We start from the raw sequence: 21548 nt of genomic DNA on the forward strand, positions 1-21548 counted from the left end.
CAGCGTCTATTTTCGCTGGATCAGGTTGTACACCCTCGTGACTGACGACGTCGCCGAGGAAGCACAGTTCACTGAGACCAAAACGACATTTCTCAGGCTTTAACGTCAGGCCAGCCGAGTGTATGGCTTGGAGAACAGCGAGTAACCGGCTTAGGTGCTCCTCAAATGTAGCTGAGAACACTATGACGTCGTCTAGATAGACCAAGCATGTTTGCCACTTCAGGCCTGAAAGTACGGTGTCCATTAGACGCTGAAAAGTGGCAGGCGCTGAGCACAAACCGAAAGGAAGGACCTTAAATTCGTAAAGGCCGTCGGGGCTTACGAAGGCAGTTTTCTCACGATCGCTCTCATCGACCCTGATCTGCCAATACCCGCTTCGTAGGTCCATTGATGAAAAATAATGTGCATGCCGCAGCCTGTCCAGCGAATCGTCGATGTTCGATGTGTGGCAGCGGATAGACGTCTTTCTTCGTGACCTGGTTTAATTTGCGGTAATCGACGCAGAATCGCAAACTGCCGTCTTTCTTTTTGACTAAGACCATGGGTGATGCCCAAGGACTTTTCGAAGGCTGTATTAAATCATCCTGGAGCATCTTCTCCACTTGCTTTTGAATCTCTACGCGTACCTTTGGAGCTACACGGTAGGGATTTTGTCGAATCGGCCGCATAGTATCATCCGTGATGATACGGTGCTTGGTCAGTGGTGTTTGTGCGACCGTTGACACAGTCGAAAAGCAATCTTCGAACTGGTGTATCAGCTCGAATAGGCGCTGCCGGTTGGAAGGCGACAGGGTGAAGCTGACGTCGACAGACAAATGAGTCGAGGGCGGGACGGTCGTTGCTTGGAGAGCGAAACAATCTGCAACTTGGGTGATGTCATCGCAGTACGCAATTGCGGTACCCTTCTGGATGTGACGGCGTTCATTGCTGAAGTTCGTGAGAAAGACTTCCGCATGGCCATGAGTCATGTCGAGTATGCCTCTAGCAATGGAAATGCCTTGCGTCAGCAATAGTGCAACAATTTGCTTTGTGATCACATCCCCGTGGTAGGGCATCCTGCATGATACAGAGACGAGGCGGCAGGATCACGGCTCAATGGTCACATTGTCGGCGACTCGCAAACGCTCATGTTGCCCGTCATTCACTGTGTCGCCATATGGCCTGGCAGAAAATGCCACCATACATTCCAGAATGTTTAAGACTGCGCCGTGATCTCGCAGAAAATCCATCCCCAAGATGAGGTCTTTGCAGCAGTTGGGGAGATTGACGAAAGTGGCAACGAAGCTGGAATTACTGCTGTGGATTCGGGCGGTGCATGTGCCCGTTGGTGTCATTAGCTGACCCCCGGCACTTCTGATGTGCGGCCCTGTCCACGGCGTCTTCACTTTCCTAATTCGGTCAGCCAGCTCTTGCCGCATAATCGAGAAGTCTGCACCAGTGTCAACAACTGCGGTGACGTGATGTCCATCCACCAGAATGCTGAGATCGGCACGGGCAACGTCGTCGGCGTGAGTATTCGTTGCCGTCAGGTCGTCTTCGTCGGCGTGAGTAGTAGTCATCGTCAGGTCGCCTTCGTGGGGAGCGTGGGAGGTATTTTTGGCGTCTCAACACAGGGCAACCTTCCCCCCAGAGGTCCCTGCCGTTAGTTTCCCCAGCGCGGACTAGGGGAGCGCGACCACCCCTGCCGATGTCGTGATAAAACTCTAATGGTTTGGGGGCACAGGGGAAGGGGACTGCCAGCGACAACGTGGTGAAGCTGCCTGGCTAGTCGACGGTCGTCGAAGTGCACGGAAGAGGCAGGCGAAAAGGAGCTGACTCCAGCATGTGGATGGGGGCAGTAGCGGGCAATGTGACCTGGTTCGCCGCAATGGAAGCAGACTGGTCGACGGCCGGCCGCATGCCACAAGTTGGTACGGCAAACTGGAGGTCGTGTCACAGACTCCCGTTGCCACCATGGCACGGGAACGGGCTGTGGCTGAAATGGTGCTACCGGAGGTGAAGGGGGAGGACATTGGACCATGTTGGCATAGGTCGGCGGACGTGTTTCTGGACATGGGGCTGGTGAGGAGAAAGCTTGCCGCAACTCCTGGCGACTCCGTAGGAGGAGTGCCGAGGGCTCGCAGCTCTTCACGCAGGATGTCATGAATCATGTCGCGTAAAGAAGTGCGGTCAACAATCGGAGCTGCAGAGCTGATTGGTGTGTAGTTTGGCTGGAGGTTGAAGTGGCGGCAACGTTGCTGAAGTGCCCACTCGATGACAGTCGCTTCTTTGATAATTTTGTTGACAGTTGTTGGCGGGTTTCGGACAAGACCAGCTAACAGCGGTTCTTTAATTCCCCGTATAAGATGACGCACTTTCTTTGCCTCCGTCATATCCGGGTCAGCTCGGTGAAACAGACGGGCCATATCTTATGCATACATCGCGACGGTTTCGTTGGGTTTCTGTACCTGAGCCTCAATAAATTGTTGCGCGTAATCGCGCTGGTCCGAGTTAGAGAATGTATCGGGCAGCTGACGACGAAAATTGCCCCATGTTTGGAAGCTCGCTTCCCCGTTCGCGTACCACGTACGAGCGCTGTTTTCAAGTGTGAAATAAGCATGGGCGAGTTTTTGTTGGTCGTTCCAGCGATTGACCAGGGTGACACGTTCGTACTCGTCAAGCCAGTCCTCAACATCTTCAAAAGCATCGCCATGGAAGATGTCGGGCACGCGATGGTGTTCAAGTGTCACCTGGGAAAGGCCACGCGCCGTCTGTGAAGGAGGGAGAAGTGCCGATGATGTAGCCATGTTGGTGAGAGTCGCAACGGGAGGGAACTCCGGGCTGAGGCCGAGCAGGCACCGACTGAAACGGTGGACTAGAGTCGTTATGAGAGGTGGAGCTTTGGGACTGGGTGTACGGCTTCGAACAGGGGTTGGAGCTTTGGGACTGGGTGTACGGCTTCGAACAGGGGTTGCCCGCATGGGGTTGCAGGCTCCAGCACCTCCACCAGTGTCGCAACGTCAGAAACAGGGGTCGTAGAGCACTATTCAGGAGGCACAGCGGCGGGTCGCCTTTTTAATATTGAGCGCAACTGCGACTTCTTCTTCACTGCGCCTTGACACAAACACTCATGCCTACATGCGTTGACCTCTTCTTCAGCGGAGTACTGGCATGGCAATATCAATTTACATTCATTGTGCAGGACAAAACGGCTCTCTCAATGATCTCAAACTACCCGTGTCATGCATAAATTGACTCCCCTTCTAAGAAAGATGTGAAACATGTCTGGCATTAGAAGCCATCAGCTCGTGACCCCCCCTTTTTGGCAACAGGTTTTTCAACGCACTTTGTGTAAGCAGAGTAGCCAGAAACTAAACAGTGTCTACAGAACCAAGCCTCTGCAGTCTTCCTATTTTCTTCGTTAAAAGCTGTGCCACTACCGAGTTAGGTGAGGTGATGCCACAAATGTTAAGAGGTCCTGAAACACTTTTCTAACTAATCATAGAATGGACTCACTACAGTCGAACCCGGCTATATCGAACTCGCCAAAAAACGCCAATCAGTTCGATATAGAGCATAATTCGATATAAGCCTGCTAAATAATTGGATGTCATAAAAGCACATACCATTCATAAAATCACTTTATTGATGAAACTAGCTTAGTTTCGCACGAAATAGTCCTGCATTTTCTTCTGCTTGGGCAATTTCGCTGCGTGCGAGGCACGCACTTTTCCACTTTGTTTAAGGAGTCGGAGCAGCTGAGGCCGCAACATTCCGTATTCGCGCAGAAGCACTGGACTAGTGCGAGCGCACCAATCACTTCGGAGGATGTGGGCCAAAGACTGTCGTTGCTTTCCTCGTTGTGCCCATTTTCACTTGTGCTCGGCACGATGTCAGCAATGTAGTCTTCGTTTCTCGGCTCTCCCGTGGTCGCGACACCATCATTTGCGCTCACAAACTCGTCCACCGTTGATTCGTCAAACTCTTCCGGAAATTCTGACAGCTCGCTCCAAACTTCGGCAACAACGGCAACGGCTTCGTCGCATTAATCGGAATTTACAGTCATCACCGAGCACGCGGAAGTCGGTACGGCTGAAGCTATTTTGGATGAACCACTCGTACACGGCCGTGCGTATGCGTCGGGCGCCACGGGCGTAACTACGGGCACCGGGTCGCGAGTTAGGCCGCTTTAGCCCTAATTTCCCCCTTCATGATCGTGCCGAGAGTGCACCTCGGAATCTTGTACGTTGCGGGGACATCCGACTTGTCACCGCGTTCGACCCGATTTATGATTTCGAGCTCCACGACGAAAGGCGAATTCTGCCGCTTCATCACGGCAACACTGCGGGAGAAGGCGCACACAATGAATCAGATAAGCCGCGAGACAACTCGCACTTTCGCTGCTTTCGCCATCTTGCACGACGAGGGCACAAGAGCCTCTGATTGGCTGTCTGAGCAAGCGCTGCGGGCGGGCGGGCCAGGATCATTTTTTGTAGGGGGGTGTTGGCGGCTCCGAGGTAGCGCGGTCACGTAGGGAGAGCGGTTGGATGGAGCCGCGCCGCCGGGTTTTCCCGTCACTGCGAGGGAAAGCCAACTTCCGGGGGCACTTTCCGCCGCTTGACGTTCGATATATCGGGAGTCGCTACTAGTTTTGTTCGATGTAAGCGTAATTTTTGCTATATATACTCATTGTAACTATACCGTGTCCAGAAATTGTTCGATATATGGAATAATTCGATGTAAACGGGTTCGATATAGTCGGGTTCGACTGTATTAAAGGATGTTGCCTCACAAGGTAGTTATTTCATCAATGCACCCGCCTTCTCTCTTCTTTCATCTCCACTAGCACACTGGAAGCTACACAGGGGGTTCAGTAAGGGGGCAAGGCCCCGCCCAAACTTTGGGCATTTTCGTTTGTTTCTTTACAACGCTACTTCCAGTTCAGGCATGAACAATACTGTCTGTGCAAGCTATGTCACTTGCACAGACCAATCATAGCACGCGGTTGTCAGAGCGTCTAGCCGAGGAGAGGGCTCGTCACGGCACCCCATGGTGGATGCGGTATCAATGCTACGCAGCACATCAGTGCGATGTCAGAGGCCACGATGAGCAGATGCAGCTAAGTGCAACTGGCATGTGTAGACTAAAAGTGCTAAGATCAAATAATTCTTTTTTGGCCTTTTGAGATTACAGATGAGTATGTTTTGTTTATTTCAAGCTTAGTAATAACATTATTACTGAGGATGTTCTCACGATCACGAGAGCATACCTGTTGGGCCTGCTTGGCTGCTTGTAACATAGCTTCTGACGACATTGTGAAGGGGACAGCAAGTTATATTTTACTGTTTTTGACAAGAGATTGTAAATTCCCTGCTGCATGCAGTGCAATAACATTTGGCTCACATGTTCACAGGAGCCTCGTCTACAGATCGGCCACATTTTCTTATTATGTTCAAAAAGTGTTTCAGGGCCCTTTTAAGTTTTTTTATATGTCAATGTGCAGCAGTTAAGTATTGTTTAGTTCTACACCATTACTATATAGCTGTACAGAGCATGGACACAACCCACAGTGTTTGTCAAGCCTTTTACTTCTACGCGCAAGCATACATGGCCCACAAGTGAAGTGATCGCTGGAGGAAGAAGGCACCTGGAGATGGAGAAGAAAATTGCGCGCTGGGGAAAGTATGAAGGAGTGTGCCGAGCGCATGGCAAAGCAGCACCACCTAGAGCGAAACGTCGCAGAGGAGAAGCGTAGGTGGAGACATGCTGGGTTGACCTTCTCTGGCAGTTGCTACGGGTTCTGTGTGCAGTATGGACATACTGGGTTCGTCTCGTGCTAACATTTTCCCTGAGTGCCGTATGTTGTATGTGCGGGTGAAAGCATGCAATGGTGAGCCGATGATGGTGGCTTAATCTTGTGCGCGCAAGGAAGGAAAGCAGGGAGCAAGTGACCTTCTTCCATTGTATGCAAGGCACTGGGGGTAGGGTGTCATACTTCAGCGGCTGCTGCATATGACATGACCGCACTCGGCCGCTATCTTGAAAGCGATGTGCTACGAAGACAGAGTATAGGCGTCTAGGTGCACAGAGGATTGATAGCTTTGTGTGTGCACTATAGCACCCATATGCTTGTGTGTCACACACGTTCATGAAGTGAAACGTTACTAACTTTTTCATCTTCTCTTTATTTGTCCTTTTATCCTGCTAGTAACAGCGCAAAATGTAGACAAGGGACGAGACAAGAAGACACCACAAGCGCTGTTTTTTCCGAAAGAAACACGGCTTCTTATAAACATTGCCCTCACGTGTCGTAGTCACGTGATCGCACATCATGTGAAACAAGCACTTTTTTTCCTTTTATACACTCAAGATAGCGGTTGCACGAGCAAAAGCTCAAGTTCTTTTTTTGTCAGTAACAAGGACGGCGTGCTAACGCATTGGTCACGAAGTCTGGTAATCTCGGCCGCCTCAATTATCTCCCGGACCAGCTGGTCATTGTGTTTCTTCAGCACTTTACAGCGTCTAAATTCTGCGGCGCAATCTTTTGAGGGGCAATCCCTGATATGTATGCCTAGATTCCTGTTAGCCTGCTCGACGCTAAGTTTGTGTTCCTTCAGTCTCTCATTTGTGCATCTAGAAGTTTGCCCTACATACCTTTTTCCACATTTCAGAGGTATTGAATACACAACGGCTTCCGTGCACTCCACAAAACGATTCTGGTGATTAGTCGTGCACCCTTCCTGGTTTGTCGGCTCTTCAGCATTGACGCGTCGGCAGAGGCTTTTTAGTTTTTTTCGGGGCAGTAAGCACTACATTAACACCAGCTTTGCGCCCAATCTTGTAGACTGCGCAAGTATATATTGCACTGTTACATGAATAAACTTTAGTTGCGAGTGACGGTTGTGTCAGTGTCTTTCTTCATCTGGTCTTCAGTTATTTGTGCTGTTTCAAAATCTCAAGCATGCTGCACCAACTCGCCCAAGCTTCCACTTTAGCAGTGTCGCTAATTGCACAGCACCAACAATTGCAGGCAATGTGACCTGCCAGGGGGCCTTTTGTTGGACTGCCATTTTGATTCTCACATCACCAAATTTAGTGGGAAGTTTTGCCTTTTTAGTTTTGGAAGGTGGTGGCATGTACCCTGTAAAAGGCTGACACCACCTTAAAACAGGACGTGGGCGTGTATCCCCAAGTGGAGATTTTTCTGTTTAGCACTTTCTTCATGGTGTGTTGCAGCCATGAAGAAACATTTTAGTATTTTAGAATATTTTAGTTGATCTTCTTTTAGTTAATTTTAGAAGTACTTTAGTTAATTCTGACGAATATACACAATTACAGAGTTCGAACAAGGTATTCAAAACTCTATAGCCCAGCTTTTAGATGTCTTACTCAACTATATAAACTGTGCCCTGTGAAGCAACGACATTGGGGGGGGGGGGGGGGGGGATATCTCATTCCATATGGATTCCACACCGGTTTCACAGAATTCGCAGGTACATGAGGTACTGCAGCATGCAGACACACAGGATAAACGAAAAGGGAAACGCTTGCAATGAGAGCTCTGCAGTCATTACAAAGTCATCCCTCTGAAGGAGGGAACAAAGCTGGAGCAGACAATCATGCTCAAGAACAGGAATGCAACAGGTTCAGGAACCCAATTCAGTTTCTTCAGATGATAATCATTTCAGGGTGTCTACCAAGCTTACATTTCCAAATTCCCTGAGTTTTCCAGGTTTTCCCTGAGCACCTTTGAAAGATTCCCTGAGTGACACAGAACCTTGTTTTATGTTAAGACAGGCTGACACCTTGTTGCTCAATGCTGTCACTCTCTAGTAAACATGCTAAAATATTAACAAAACGACTTAATCTAGTTTGAATAATAAGAAGCAGCATTTATTTTATTCAAATAGAAATCAGAAGCAAGGGGTTAGTAAAGTACACAGTAAATAAAATCCCTTTGAAAAAATTAGTAAACCTCAATGCTAATCAAATTGATCATTATCAAATACAAATAAAAAGGAGATGCATGTGGAAATAAAAATTTTGGATATCCCCTTCAGTCACGAATTATGATTGACTGTCGATACATGCGTGAAACATAGATGTTGCTTGAGACTGCACTGAAAGCAAAATAATGACTCTTATACAGTGCAGACCACTTATAACGTAACCGCTTTTAGTGTGGGACCGGTTATAGCATGGGTTTTGATATATCTCTCATAGAACTCAATGAGAGCCCCCAGCGACATTCCGGTACTAGCCCAATGACGAACGCACTCCTCAACATAATTTATGTCACTAGTACTCAACTACTCGTATTAAGAAGATCATTTCATTAGATTATAAGACGGAATAAAATGGTACTTGTCTACTTCTATTCGATTCTAAGAAAAAATAACATTTTGACGTTACCCTTGAGTAGTATGGGTGGTCAAAAGGCTTCGCTTTTGCTCGACTCTGCGCACTATACTTTGCGCCGCGCGCGCTTTGGAGTTTCAGTTGTTTCATTATCGCGTCGTACTGCGTTGGTTCTGCTGGCTTGCGAAACTTGCATTTGGAACAAGCAGCAAGAATGCCACGTCCATGTGATGTCGTGGGATGCGCGAATGGTCCGCGGAACTTGGCCAAGGGCAGTTGCAGCGGCGAATCCAACGTTACTTATCACTGTGTGCCAACGAGTGAACCTCTCCATTCGAAGTGGTTAAGTGCCGTACCTCTGCCACAGCGCTTTGGCAAAAAGCCAAAAAATCACATAGTGTGCTCGCTGCACTTTCATCCAGAGGATTACGAGTTCAACGCCGACTTACTGAAGTCGTGTGGAGTGCCTTCCAAAGCAATGCTTTCCCGTAGCGCTGTTCCATTGGTCCTGCCTGCATTCTCCGAAGCGCAAGAACAACTGCAGGTTGAAGACGAGGCGGTGAGTGCGGCATTTGGTTTTCACGAAGGGAAAGCTACAAATGTGCGAATATGTAAAGCCATGACGTACAGTTGCCGTCGCAGTAGTACACAACGATGCCGGCAGCGCGAGCCCTCAGTAACAGGTCAAGTTCATCAGCGCTTAAATCGCTGAAGTCGAGCCCAGCATCGCGAACCAATGTGTCGTTGTCAGGGTGGTCCATTGCAACGAGCGTCGAAGTTGCCGTTGCGCGCTTGCTCTTCCAATAGCCACCATAGTTCCGCTTTCGCGCTGCTGTCAGCTCTGTCTTGGCTCTATTTCTGGCCGCACGTTTCTGCTTTGCGCAGAAAAGCCGTAGCGCCGTCTGCGGGCGCTGTTTTACTCAGCGACGGCGCAACGTCACTATGAGACCATGACGTCACCCCTCCTCGATCGCAGGGCGGGTGGTTTGAACTGCGCTAGAGGTACACAGACGCTTTAGAACGCATTTTCTCTTAAAGTAAGTCTCTTCTTCGCATGAAACAAGCGTTTCGAGGTTTCTGGGATGGTATTTCAACAGTCCACGTTGACTTAATATTAACCTTTAGTGTCCCTTCAAAGTGAATTTAAGGGGCGGGATTGATATGGTTGCCGCTTCGTGGTGGCAGGTAAAAGCCACTACACTAAGCAAGTGCTTCAACAAAGCAGGCTTCGTGCGCAATGCAGAGGCTCTTGATGCTGATGAGCCAAGCGACAATGTTGCCGATGAGACGGTCAACACCGACGACATGTGGTCCAGCCTCGTTGAAAACAAGTTTGTTTCCGCCACAGACATCTTCCAAGAATATGTCGATGCCGGTGAGTCGGAGCTTCCCGTCTGCGAGGAAGCGTGCACGGATGATGCGATCGTTGCAGCAGTGCGCGGTAGCGCGGAGCTGCAACCGAAGACGAGTCGGATGACGATATCGACCCGACAACAGACCCAGATGTCCCGTGCAAAGACGCTTTGGAGTACCTCAGCAAAGTGAAGATGTGCTGCGCGAAGAATAGTTTGAGTGAGAAAGCGCTTCAGTGCTTAAGCCTTGCAGAGGACAAAATTATTCGAAGCGCTGTTAAAAAAAAAATCTCCAGACGAAAATAACAATGTTCTTCCGCTGATGCCGCACTTGTCAGGAGAACTTGGTTTCTGTGCTGTGTTGCGATTGTGTTGCGTGTGTGTGTGAGTGAAATATGTAGTAAATTATGTTTGAAAGGTGGGTGGTCTGTTTGGCATAGGCAAAAGCCAAAAAAAGCATGCTTTGGTTATAACACGGTACTACTTATAGCACGGATTTTTACAACTCCTGCGACTTACGTTATAAGCGGTCTACACTGTAGCATTTTATGATGAGTCACTTTAACTACAGAGTAACTAAATATTTTAATAATATGAATTCAGTCATGCTATGTTTCTTCATAAAAAGGATTAGCTCCCCTACTTGAATTAAATGCAGAAGTTATTCTTTGGCCTCAAGCATTTCAAGAAAGAAAAAAATATATATAATTCGAGGGTGCTACTGACATGCTCCACATCAAACGTCACTTAAAACATGGTAGTGCCTTCACAAAGCAGTACTCTGTAATGATAAAAATCCCTCTGAAGTAAAATGGAAGTAATTTAGGTTATAAGAATGTTCAATTTACCCTAAGCCTAATGTTTGTGCTCTATTCCTTGCTACCACTGCACAGAAATGGCAAAAATAAGCCGTGTCCACAAATGTGGACAGCATGACTGAAGGGGATGTGAGCTACTCCCATCAACTGATAGTAGGCTCATTGGTATGAGGCCCGAACTTTGTCACAAGTGAGATTCTCTCTGAACAGCTGGTGGGTCAACCTCAACTGTCCTGACATACTCTCCGCCCGCGCACAACACCTCAGTTTTGCGCTTCACTGCTTTGAATGAATGTGTGGTTTTTATTGGCACAAGGGCCAGGTATGGCCAAAGAGTGCCATGCCAGTTTTAGTGACTTCGCAGTGGAGTGATGGATTCTATGAAGTTGATGTGACGTGGCTGTAAAGGGGCCTAAAAAATAGTCACTGTGAAGTGCGTAACATCTATGTGCAATAAGATTATGGCGATGACTAATGACGTGTACTATGAGCCTAAAGTACATTGCGAAAAATGATATGGTATACAAAACATGTCAGATGCAAAGATTGGCTGCTTTAAAGAGTTTTGATGAGGGACACCTGCATCTCGGCGTCAGTCAACACTTTGTTTCTTTGAGCTCAAGCTCCTTGAAAAAAGCGGCAGCACACTTCCTTTTTTGTTCATTCCTCAATGCATAAGTCCTTTCTGTTCTCATCCTCCTTCCACCACGCGTTTATCCCACAGACCATTTGAATGATCCTCTTGGTCAGTTTTACAGTCAAAGTCCGAAAAATCGGGCAGTTTGGAAAAATGAATGCGTGACTTTTACTGCCCTGAAGGGCTCAAAACGCCACAGACACATCTGAAAAGGCCTGCCAGTACACTCATTAAGCCTATCGGTACTCGTACTGTGATGTGAGATGACGGGAAGACGCGTGTATAATAAAGGAATACACACTGTGTCCCGGGACAATTCCCCCATCTAACGTTTGTTATGCTTCCCCATAATACTTTCGCGTATGCTTCAGCGCGAAGCATTGCTGCATTAGGGCGAAGCAGACTTTCGGGACATGACATTCTGCAATGCACCATGCTTTCCGAGCTTTGAAGCCAATCGCAAGGACCACAACGGCGGAGCCGGTGCCATTGCTGACAGCAAGAAGCTTAACAACAAACGTCGAAGCACCGGCCTAGCGTTTGCCATGGTAGTTGCTATGGCTGCTAGCAGATCTGCATGCGAGAGCGCCGGTTCAAATCGGCGAGGTAATCAAAACGGCGGCAGTGGTGGCTTTGATTAATGCCGTTTCAGACCTGCAGTCATGGCAAAAAGTCTGAAAAGTCGGACGGCGAAGCATTCTTGCGTCTGAAATTTCATACGTTCTTACTCTATAGGGTACGCGGTGGCTCCGCGAAGCCGTCCGAATTATCGGGCGTCTGGAAAGTCGATCATTGATTGTACAGTGGAACCTCCTCCAGCCGACGACACCTAGTCAAAATACGATTCATTACGATCCCTCTGTTACTCAAGTCAGCACTACTGTGACTTTCGTTCGCTTTCAATAAAATTACAACTAGTTTTCCCTGATAGAAGCACAAATTCCTTGAGTTTTCCCTGAGTATTTCCAGGCTATTCAATATCCCTGACAATTCCCAGTTTTCCAGGTTGGTAGACACCCTGCATTTGCACATTTATTGAGCGGAACAGTAACAGCATTCACTGAAAGGGATATTATTTCTCTTTCCAAAGGTAGTGATGAGTCATGATGTCTGAAGAAGTTCAGCCAGTAGGCATTGTGTTTCGTTAATCAACGTAATAAGGGTCAAGAATGGCAGCAGTTTAAGAAAAATGCATGAAAGGGTAGATGGGGGTAGGGTCTTTCAAGCAGAAATGCGTAAGGCCCGCACTTTTTTTAATACCTTTTCTAGGGTGCACTCCTAACACAAGGCAGACTTATGGCTGCTCACTGAAGCCTTGAACTGCCTGATATGCAGAATAATACAACCACTGATAACCACCTATGAACACCTTTAATTATTCACCTTGCTTCCACTGCCCTTGTCAAGTGATAAGGTTGGCTCATTGGTGCCATCCAAAAGGTGTTTGTCCTTTGTGCCGCTCACACTGTTTCGAGACATGCGTCACCTTGAAGCTATTTATTTATTTATTTATACATACTGCAGCGCAATTTGCACTATAGCAGGAGTGGTTGAGAAAAGGTACAGAAAATGCATTGGAATATACAGCGGTAAACACAAGTGAACACTTTTACAAGAGAGCACTGATGAAAGGAAAATACACAAGAAGTTATACAAATGCTGCCGGGCATGGGTGAGCACGATTATGCATCTAGGATGGCGGTTGCAAAAATTTGGGATGAGCATGAGCGAATAGACCCAGGTAATGAATTCCAGTCTTCGATTGAGCGGGGAAAAAAGCTGAATTTGAACATGTTAGCACGTGCGTAGTAGGGTATCAAGCTTAGGTCATGATGTCTTCTCGTTGATGATCCTGGTGCGAAGTTAATGTAATTATCATTTGAGAGCCTAGCCAAAGAATTGACAATGCAATGCAAGAATTTGAATGATTCGACACGGCGACGAGAACAGAGCGTGTTTAGGTTCAAGGAAGAAAGCGTTGAAGGGGGCAAAAATTCGCAATCGTAATGATGACATATAAATCGAACAATGATGACGCAATTGATCACTAGTCTAAAGAAAAACCGCACATATGTGTTCAATATCTATGTGCACACGTTTTGCAGTGATGCTTTCATGCACCTGAAAGCCCAAAACAGCAAGCTGCAGCACAGTCAATACTGTTGAAGTGTGCTGGATCTATGCTGTGTGATCCCAGAGGATAAAGTAATGATGATGATGATGCCATCGTCAGGAGAACAGTAACTTTTGCCATCTGCTTGCAGAAGATAACCAGCATGAGGTACGTATGTCATGCTTAAATGAAACTTTCTTTTTCCAAATTTTCATCTTCCAAAGGGGGGCGCAGGCCTTAAGCATAGGCAAGGCTTACACAGGTATATATGGTGGAACAAAGATATTTGTCTGGTGTACTCATGACAGCACTGTTTAGCAACTTGGTAGGCTTATTACCATGTCAGATGTCCATGCAAAAGAAATCATTTTGCTGTTAAAGCTCACCTTCAGCATTCTGCTGTTCACGCTCGTGTAGTTCTATGATGCGGCGGCCATCCCAAGAAACCCGCTGTGCCTGCACCTGGGGGCTGTTATCAAGAGCTGGAAATGCAGCGTAGTACCTTCAAGAGGAAGGAGCAGATAATGTGAATCATTTCATAGAACTGCTGCAAAGGTCCAATCAGATACAGTTCAGGTTAAAAAATACCGTTTAACTTTTGTGATGGTCCCACCACAAAAGCTGAAGTGCATCCTTTAATAGCAAAATACAAAGACTATGCATGTCTATTAGAAAATGATAATTTTTTAAGAATAATTGCTGTTCATTTTGCTTCCCACTGTGTTTTTCTAAATAAAGAAAACTGCAATACTTTTCATCAAAGCATCCATTTCCTTGTATCACGAGCTGCAAGTATTGCACTACATCATGTTCGTGCTCAGCCAGTCGAGCATAACCAGGCACACTTTATCAATCTTCTTTTTCACTAGCACTCGCTTGAAGCTGCTAACATTGGCTTTCATTTTGAATGGTGCACTTGCACACATAATTATGCAAATGTGTTGACAAAAGATTGCTAAAGGCTCAATAAAGAAGAGGACAAAAAGGCTGCTTCAGTGTACTTTTAACATAAGCCATCTGCCACACTTATACCCACCAAATCAATTCAAAGCTAAGTGAGAATGGTTAACAAGTTGTGCTCCCATGATCAAGATTGCAGGTAGAAATATGTTTCATAAACATGAACACAGGGGAAAAAGCTCACTGTGCTAAAATTTTAATGATACAGTACAACCTCACACAACCTTTTCTACAGTGAAACAAGAGTCATTATTATGGATCCACAAATTACAAGCTTGTACAACTGAAACAAATATCGATATTCTGAAGTGATGGTTTTTTAAGGCAGAAAGCTGGGCTAGTTGGTGGTTATTCATATAAGGGGACATTGCACTAGCGTGTAAAAACGGACGCGGACAGGAACATGAAAAATGCAAAAAACACACTAACATTCAGTGTGTCTTATTTCATTTTCCTGTCAGTGTCCTTTCTTACACACTAGTGCAATGTCTCCTTATTCACACATAAAATTGAGTATGAAATGGACTTCCCGTCATACAAAATTAATATGGGGAAGAAAATGAACAATGAAAATCTTTGTCATTTAATGCACACAAACCTCTTTGTGGGCAGCTTGCGAACAGAAGTGAAAGGTCACTGCAATGTATACGATCACAGCAGTGACAGTAGTACCTTGCAAATAGATGCCTGTAGCAGGTCACGTTGGTTACATACTTACTATTCACATTACGAGCTCCATTAACGGAAAAAAAATGTTTGGCTATCAATATGGAGACAGGCAAGAAATGAAGCACTCCTTTTAGTGTCACTGCGTAAATATATATAAAAAAAAGTTCCAGTGCCCCACAAGCTCACTCAGTGAAATTCTGTGGACACAATGTATCCTTCACTCGGTAATACTTTCACTAAGAAAAATCTGCTTGAATAACAACAGCTAAGGTTGTTTGACAACAGGGAAGAGACTGACAAACTGGCACCACATACATGGCATGTGTTAAAGAAGATGCACAATGCAAGTTGACAACACTAGGCCAATTTATTTAGCTATATCGGACTACTAGCCAAAAAAAAAAAGGATATAAAACTCTCATATCAAGCACTTCAACTTTAAACAGAAGCACTCCATTCAGAAGAGACACTCACATTTGTGCTAGTTCCTTTGGAGACCTACGCTTCAGAGGTTCCTCCACTGGTGCAGCTGCAGCAGCTTCCATCTCTGATAGCAAAACAAAGAACCCCAAAATAATACATCCATACATGGAAACTTTTTCCTATTTCAGCAATAAATGCACTGCTATAAGCACACTAGCAGTTAATGCATAGTAAATGGCAATACAGCCATGAGAAACTGATCAGCCAAATTCAAGCTTCTTTCTTTCCCCTGAATGACTGTGAAATGACCCCTTGACAAAGGCTGGGCACAAAATATTCAAATTTTGCCCAAATGTCGCAGGATGTAGCGAGTTCAGCCACTTGGCACAATTGGTGCTGCAATCACATCTCTGCACCTTTACTAATGACAACTACACAATTTTTTCTTGACACAAGGACAACACTCTACAAACATGCATGGTGAACCAAGATGACAAGGTGGGCAATTGGTTAGGATTCATTTTGAACAAGTAACATTGCATAAAAACAGGGACAAAAGATAGGCAGTGCCATATAAATGTTTATTCTGCCTTCTGTCCTTGTTTGCGAGTGCTGTGTAACACTTTCAAAACGAACCATGTACACATTATTCACATGCAGAATTCACATGCAGAATTCACATGCATTCACAGTATTCACATGCATGAATAATGCATGCTAGCATCATTCACAGTTATGGTCAAAAGCAATAGCATCATGAAACACCTGCGAAATCTTTTCAACTGTTCCCATATGTACTTCCAAAATTTAACTGGTCACTTTCCAGCATGCCCAAATAAAATTTTAAAAAGCAAAGTTCAGAGTATGGTAAACGCAGCAAAGAGAAACATGATGAGTGCAGTCAGTTACAAGTCAATTCTGGAGAGGCACCTCCCAAACAAAGCGTGATGCACCTGATATTCATATTTCCATGCTTCGGGAAACAGTTTCCTTACAGATGCCATTGGCACAAAGGCAAGGTGCCCTAAGCCTTCAGCAACAAGGAGTGTACCGCACACATGTATAGGCAAAATTGCAAAGTGTAGGGGATGAAGAAAACATCTCAGAGCACAAACAGGTCAAGTGACCTGTCATTGACGATGGTTGTGCTGTACCATACTTTGAAGAATGTGCTTACCAGACTCGGGGTTCAAGTGGTTGTTCAAGCGTCTGCACAGCTCATCCACCAGTGTTTCAAGGCCAGTCTTCTGCAAAATAAGTTCATGAGTTTGCTGATTTTCTACACAGGAGTTAATGGATAACTTACGGAGACAGCACTGCCTACCTGCTCTGTGGCTGACCTTAGGCACTCCACTGCAGCAACACGGTTTCCTAATTCCTGGACATGTTTAGAGGCAATACTGTTAGCATGTTAGTAACTGTAGCAGTCAACAAGCCATAGAAAACCTCGTAACAAATTTCGCCGTTAAGCAATAAGTAAGATGTATGACATAGCTAAAAAGTTTCAGTGCTTACTAGCATACATTTCTGACTAATTAATAGGATTCAACATCCTAAAGTTACACCTGGTCTATGAGGGACACCATAGTGGATGGGCTGCAGATTCTATCCACTTGGGGTAAACCTGTCTCAACACTGGTAAATTTTTGCCTTTAATACATACATGTAAATCACAAAACATGCTGCTAGATAATTTTTTCCTGCAGCAGGTTTTTTTCTAAAAAACAACAAGTTCATAGTTATGAAAATTTAACCTAAAACACAAGGGACAAAGAAAGTGCACGCATCAGCACTTGTGTCGTGCACTTCCTTCTTTGTCCCTTGTGTTTTGCGTTCAACATTTGTAACCATGAAACCAACATTTCAACTAGCCCAATTAACAGTGATTGGTGATTACATCATTGACTAACATCATTCAATGTGACTGGTGGCTTCACTTTATACATAAAGGGCATAAGGAACAAACACTAGTCTGGTGGCACAGAATAAAATTTGTTAAAAATATGTAAGAAAAGAAAGGGAGTTTCTACATGCAGGACATGTAAAATGAAGATTAAGATTACTGTACATAATTCACTAGCATTTAAAGGCACACCAACATGACGTTTTTGAATTTTCTTTTCTTTTTATGAAGGTCTCAAGATGTCTAAACCCAATAATACTGACAAGCTTTAGAGTGCCTTAAATAATTTAATATGACAGCTTTGCTAAGAACCAGTTTCGGTTTCATTTTTCAGGAGGTCTATGTGTAATGGCATTGGGACACACAAGGTAGTCAACGTGGGAGCAAGACGTGATGTTTTGCACTCGCTCCAGCTCTCTTGGTCATCTGTTAAGCTGCTACACTGAGCAGTGCAATTAAGTAGCAGCATAGCAGATAATCGAGCAAGCCCCATAACGAGTGACAGAACATTGCAACGTCTTGCTCCCACATGACCACCTCCAGTGTTATTTCGCCATGACACCTACACACCTCCTGGGAAACAAAACCAAAACTGGTTTGTAGAAAAGATACTAAACTTTCTGGCACACTAAAGCTTGCCAGTATATTCTCTAGGTTTCAGTTTGGCTTATTTTACTCAACAACCATGACTTTGGGGGTATTACATAAGGGGAGGGGTACAAACATCTGATATACAAGATCAAGTAAATGTGTTGAGGTCCAGGACCTTCCCTTAATGCCAAAAACTAAAAGTAAAAAGAATGTCAAATTAGCACTCCTTTAAGACACCAACTGAGCACCTTTGTTGGAAAAACTGCTTACCTTGTCAGGATGCAGAAGCAGGCTCATTACAGTGTGGGAGTAAACAGTGTCAATTCCTCTGCTCTCCAGTTCCCCCTATACACACATATATATATATATATGTAAGTGAGCTACCAAAACAAGTTTCATTCAATAGCTGCAATGGTCATTCTAAACAGCAAATTATACTGTGTGATCCAATGAGATAATATGGAGAATATTATTAGCTTTGCAAACTGCACGTATCCTTCAGACTTAAGATTTACAGCTCACATTGTAGCCTCCCTCCACATTTGCTTCGTGCTGGCTACAGCAGCACATATTTTGCATGTGTTATCACTAAGTGGATTGCTCTGTAGTATGAAATGAGCACACATAACCATGTCCAGTGAGCCAAAATGAAAACAAAATCAAAGCCGCAGGCAACCAGTTGCACTTCCAGTGCGTCAGAGGTACAATCAGAGCGGTTCAGGTTTCATAAAGAACTGCTATGCCGACGGCTTATGACGCAACCATACACAGTAGTGAAAAACATTATATTTTGGGCTTTGAGTCTACTAAGCTAAAATGCTCAGAAAGTTGATGCTGCATTATTATTTCATTTATTCATACTGTCAGTCCTAAAAGACTATTATATGAGTGGTTGTGATACCGAAAACAAAAAGAAGTGCATCAGTGAAAAAAATAAACATCACTACTAATACAACAATGTGCTAAATAAACATAAGCGGGGGAATGTATGCATCACAACACAAGACAAAGCAACAAAGAACACATGACAGCTTTGGTCTTCTAAGAAATAAACGTCTGATGGCCGGCCTTGGACAATAGCCTCTTGAACATTCACCAACACGTTATTTGCACCATGTAGCCTAGCCATCGTACACATGACTTGCGTATTTCAAAAATGTATCACAAGGAAACTGTATGCATCAACCAGTATGTCCAAAAGTATGCCCGTGCTAATGAAAAAAATTTCAATACAGTGTACTCTTGTTGAATGGAACCTCAATAGACCGAGGAAATATGTTCCATTTATCAGGAGTTCTATGACCGAGAGACTCAGCTCAAGGTTACACAAGGTACTCTTTCTAAAGGGGCACATACTTTATTGCCAACAGCAGATAATAGGTGTAGCAGCTCTGAGGACAAAGCTTGTTTTTACAATGTTTCTATTTGCATGCAGCTGCTGCTGACTAGAGCTGCCAGAAGAAAGTGTAATTAAAAAGAAAGAAAGAAAGAAAGAAAGAAAGGAAAAAGTGATTAATCAGAAAAATTGCCATTTTAGTGAAGCAGCCACTCAAAGTCCTGAGCTAATAATATTGATCTTGGTTTTTATTATGTGGGTGTTTCTGTGCCGCCATTGGAAACACTAAGCAAACTCGCAGCTCACAGGCATTGCCAGCAAGGTTCGTACAGAACATTTGAACAAAATTCAAGGAAAATTCAAGGATTTCAAGGATGTCGAAGGCCAAAATTCAAGGAGGGGGAAAACAAACTTATTTGCACACATACACTAAAAAAGAGTGAACTATGCTTTTTCTTAGCTGCGATTTCTTGTATCTAAACAGCTGCTGAGTTGGACACATTGCTTCAAGTTTTTCAGATTGCTTTTCTAAGTTGACTATCCCATTGTAATGATGTCTGTCACCTTCTGGCATGATGGTTGGTAGCGTTCGACTTAAATACTCGTCATGCAAGTGCCAAATGGCTGATGCTTGCTTTCCGCCAAGCATTACGAGAGCCTAGGGCCTGAAAATGGAGCCATGATGGCTACGGTGTGAACCAACTAGCAAAACAACAATATGATGGCGCGGCTTGCTCACTTGATCTAGCTTTGTGTAGTTCCACAATGGGAATGATAATTTAAACACGCTTGTCGTTGGTGGCTGTGGACACGCCACATTGCAATGGTTTAACAGCACACCTAAAAGAAAATAATCTGGGATTGTTTCTTGACAGACTTGTGTCTATGGCATAGCCACTATGCAGAGTTTGTTACCTCAAGTGCTCAAAAGTCGCCCCCAAACCGGTTTTCAAGGAATTCAACAAGCACATTTATTAATGCAAAGCATTCTTTGCGAACTTCAGGTGTTTTCAGTTGTACCTATCTATCTATTAAGCCTCTTATGTCGTGATGCTGTCATGAGTGTTTCTTCAACTGGATATATATATAGGAAAAGGCACGGGGCAGCTTGACATGCATGCATACATGACATGTCATAACATCAATAACATGACATATTTCTCATGGCATGTATGCCATGACATAAATGGTATGAATGACATGATGTTGTGGTCGTTTATTTAATTCAATATACCTATATCAACATATGAACGAAATGCATGCATGACATTACGATGTAATGACATGAATGAATGCATGTCATGACAGAAATGATGTGAATGAACATGACCTAGGCAGTGCACTGGACCTAAGCAGTACTTTACACATGTGCATGCCCAGTTCATGAGTCAAGGCTTTTCCTCTCTCTACGTGTACGCATGTATGGTGTACACATTACACATTACCTTCTCACTGTTGCACTCTGCTGTGAGGGAAGAGAGGCAGGACAGGAAGCAAGACAAAGTGACAGCAGTGGGTAAAAAGAAATGGAAGCTAGCCAACTCCACTACAGCACAATAATGCCATTTGCAGGCAGAGGAAAGAGGTAAACCGTGTGAAAAACAATCTATACAAAGATACCGAGCACTCACGCGGAGCATCAGGTTTGTGCTTAGTGGAGATCCCCTTCAGGCACTGTGTGCACAATTGTGCGTGCCAAGATCCTACATCCAAAGCAAAAGCCCTGATAATAACAGTTATGTTTAAAACATGTTGCACGGACCTTGAGGCAGTTCTGACTGAACCTTTGCTGCAAATGTGAATAATATGGGCAAAATGTTTTAGTGAAATGAGTTCGAAGGTCTGGGTGTTTGCTCATGGTGTCATCATGTAAAGGGTTAACTTCTGACAATGAATGTTTACATCAAGCGTATGTTTTAACACATTTGCTGCAGCAGTACTTTTTGTAGTCTCGATTCCTGTACAAGGTAACCCATTGGTGGGTTACCTGCCATATTCCTCTGGTGCGTCATAACCTATTGGTGAGTCACCAGGGAGTTCTTTGAAACTTTCTCAAGCCGCAGACAGGTGGTGCATGACACGTCAAATTAGAAGCAGCAAGAACTTTTTTCTCTTTGTTGCTCTATAAAAGATGTCGCTTGAGCACTGCAAGCCCTGCACAGCCCCACAAGAAAAATAACTGCCCTGACCCTCCCATAACCCAAGCTGCAGTGAACGTGTTAAGTGGCTTGATTGATGCTAAGCATGCATGGACAAAAAATTTATTTTGTCCCTGTTGAGAGCTCAGAGTTCACATATGGAGTCACCATATTGAATTCAAAATTCTTAATCTGTCCTGACACAGTATAATGATTGGGAAGATGCAAGAATTGTGGTAAAACTAAATTCTCAATGGATAGAATTAATTGG

At 44.8% G+C, this 21548-nt stretch overlaps 1 protein-coding gene across 5 annotated transcripts in view; it reads right to left on the reverse strand.

Moving 5' to 3' along the window:
• Nucleotides 1-21548, reverse strand: part of LOC126544472 (uncharacterized) — a 79156-nt gene that overhangs the window by 48977 nt on the left and 8631 nt on the right. For 2 of the 5 annotated variants that reach the window (XM_055061501.2, XM_050191802.3), the window contains exons 4-8: nt 18074-18148; nt 16616-16687; nt 16487-16556; nt 15361-15433; nt 13644-13759 (exon numbers count right to left, since the gene is read on the reverse strand). In XM_055061501.2, the coding sequence (XP_054917476.1) occupies nt 13644-13759; nt 15361-15433; nt 16487-16556; nt 16616-16687; nt 18074-18148 (406 nt within the window). The remainder of the gene's footprint in view (nt 1-13643; nt 13760-15360; nt 15434-16486; nt 16557-16615; nt 16688-18073; nt 18149-21548) is intronic. The other 3 variants (XM_055061502.2, XM_050191803.3, XM_055061503.2) reach the window with 2 other exon arrangements.

This window comes from Dermacentor andersoni, chromosome 1 (genome assembly GCF_023375885.2).
Source record: "Dermacentor andersoni chromosome 1, qqDerAnde1_hic_scaffold, whole genome shotgun sequence".
In the NCBI taxonomy this organism is placed as follows: domain Eukaryota; kingdom Metazoa; phylum Arthropoda; class Arachnida; order Ixodida; family Ixodidae; genus Dermacentor; species Dermacentor andersoni.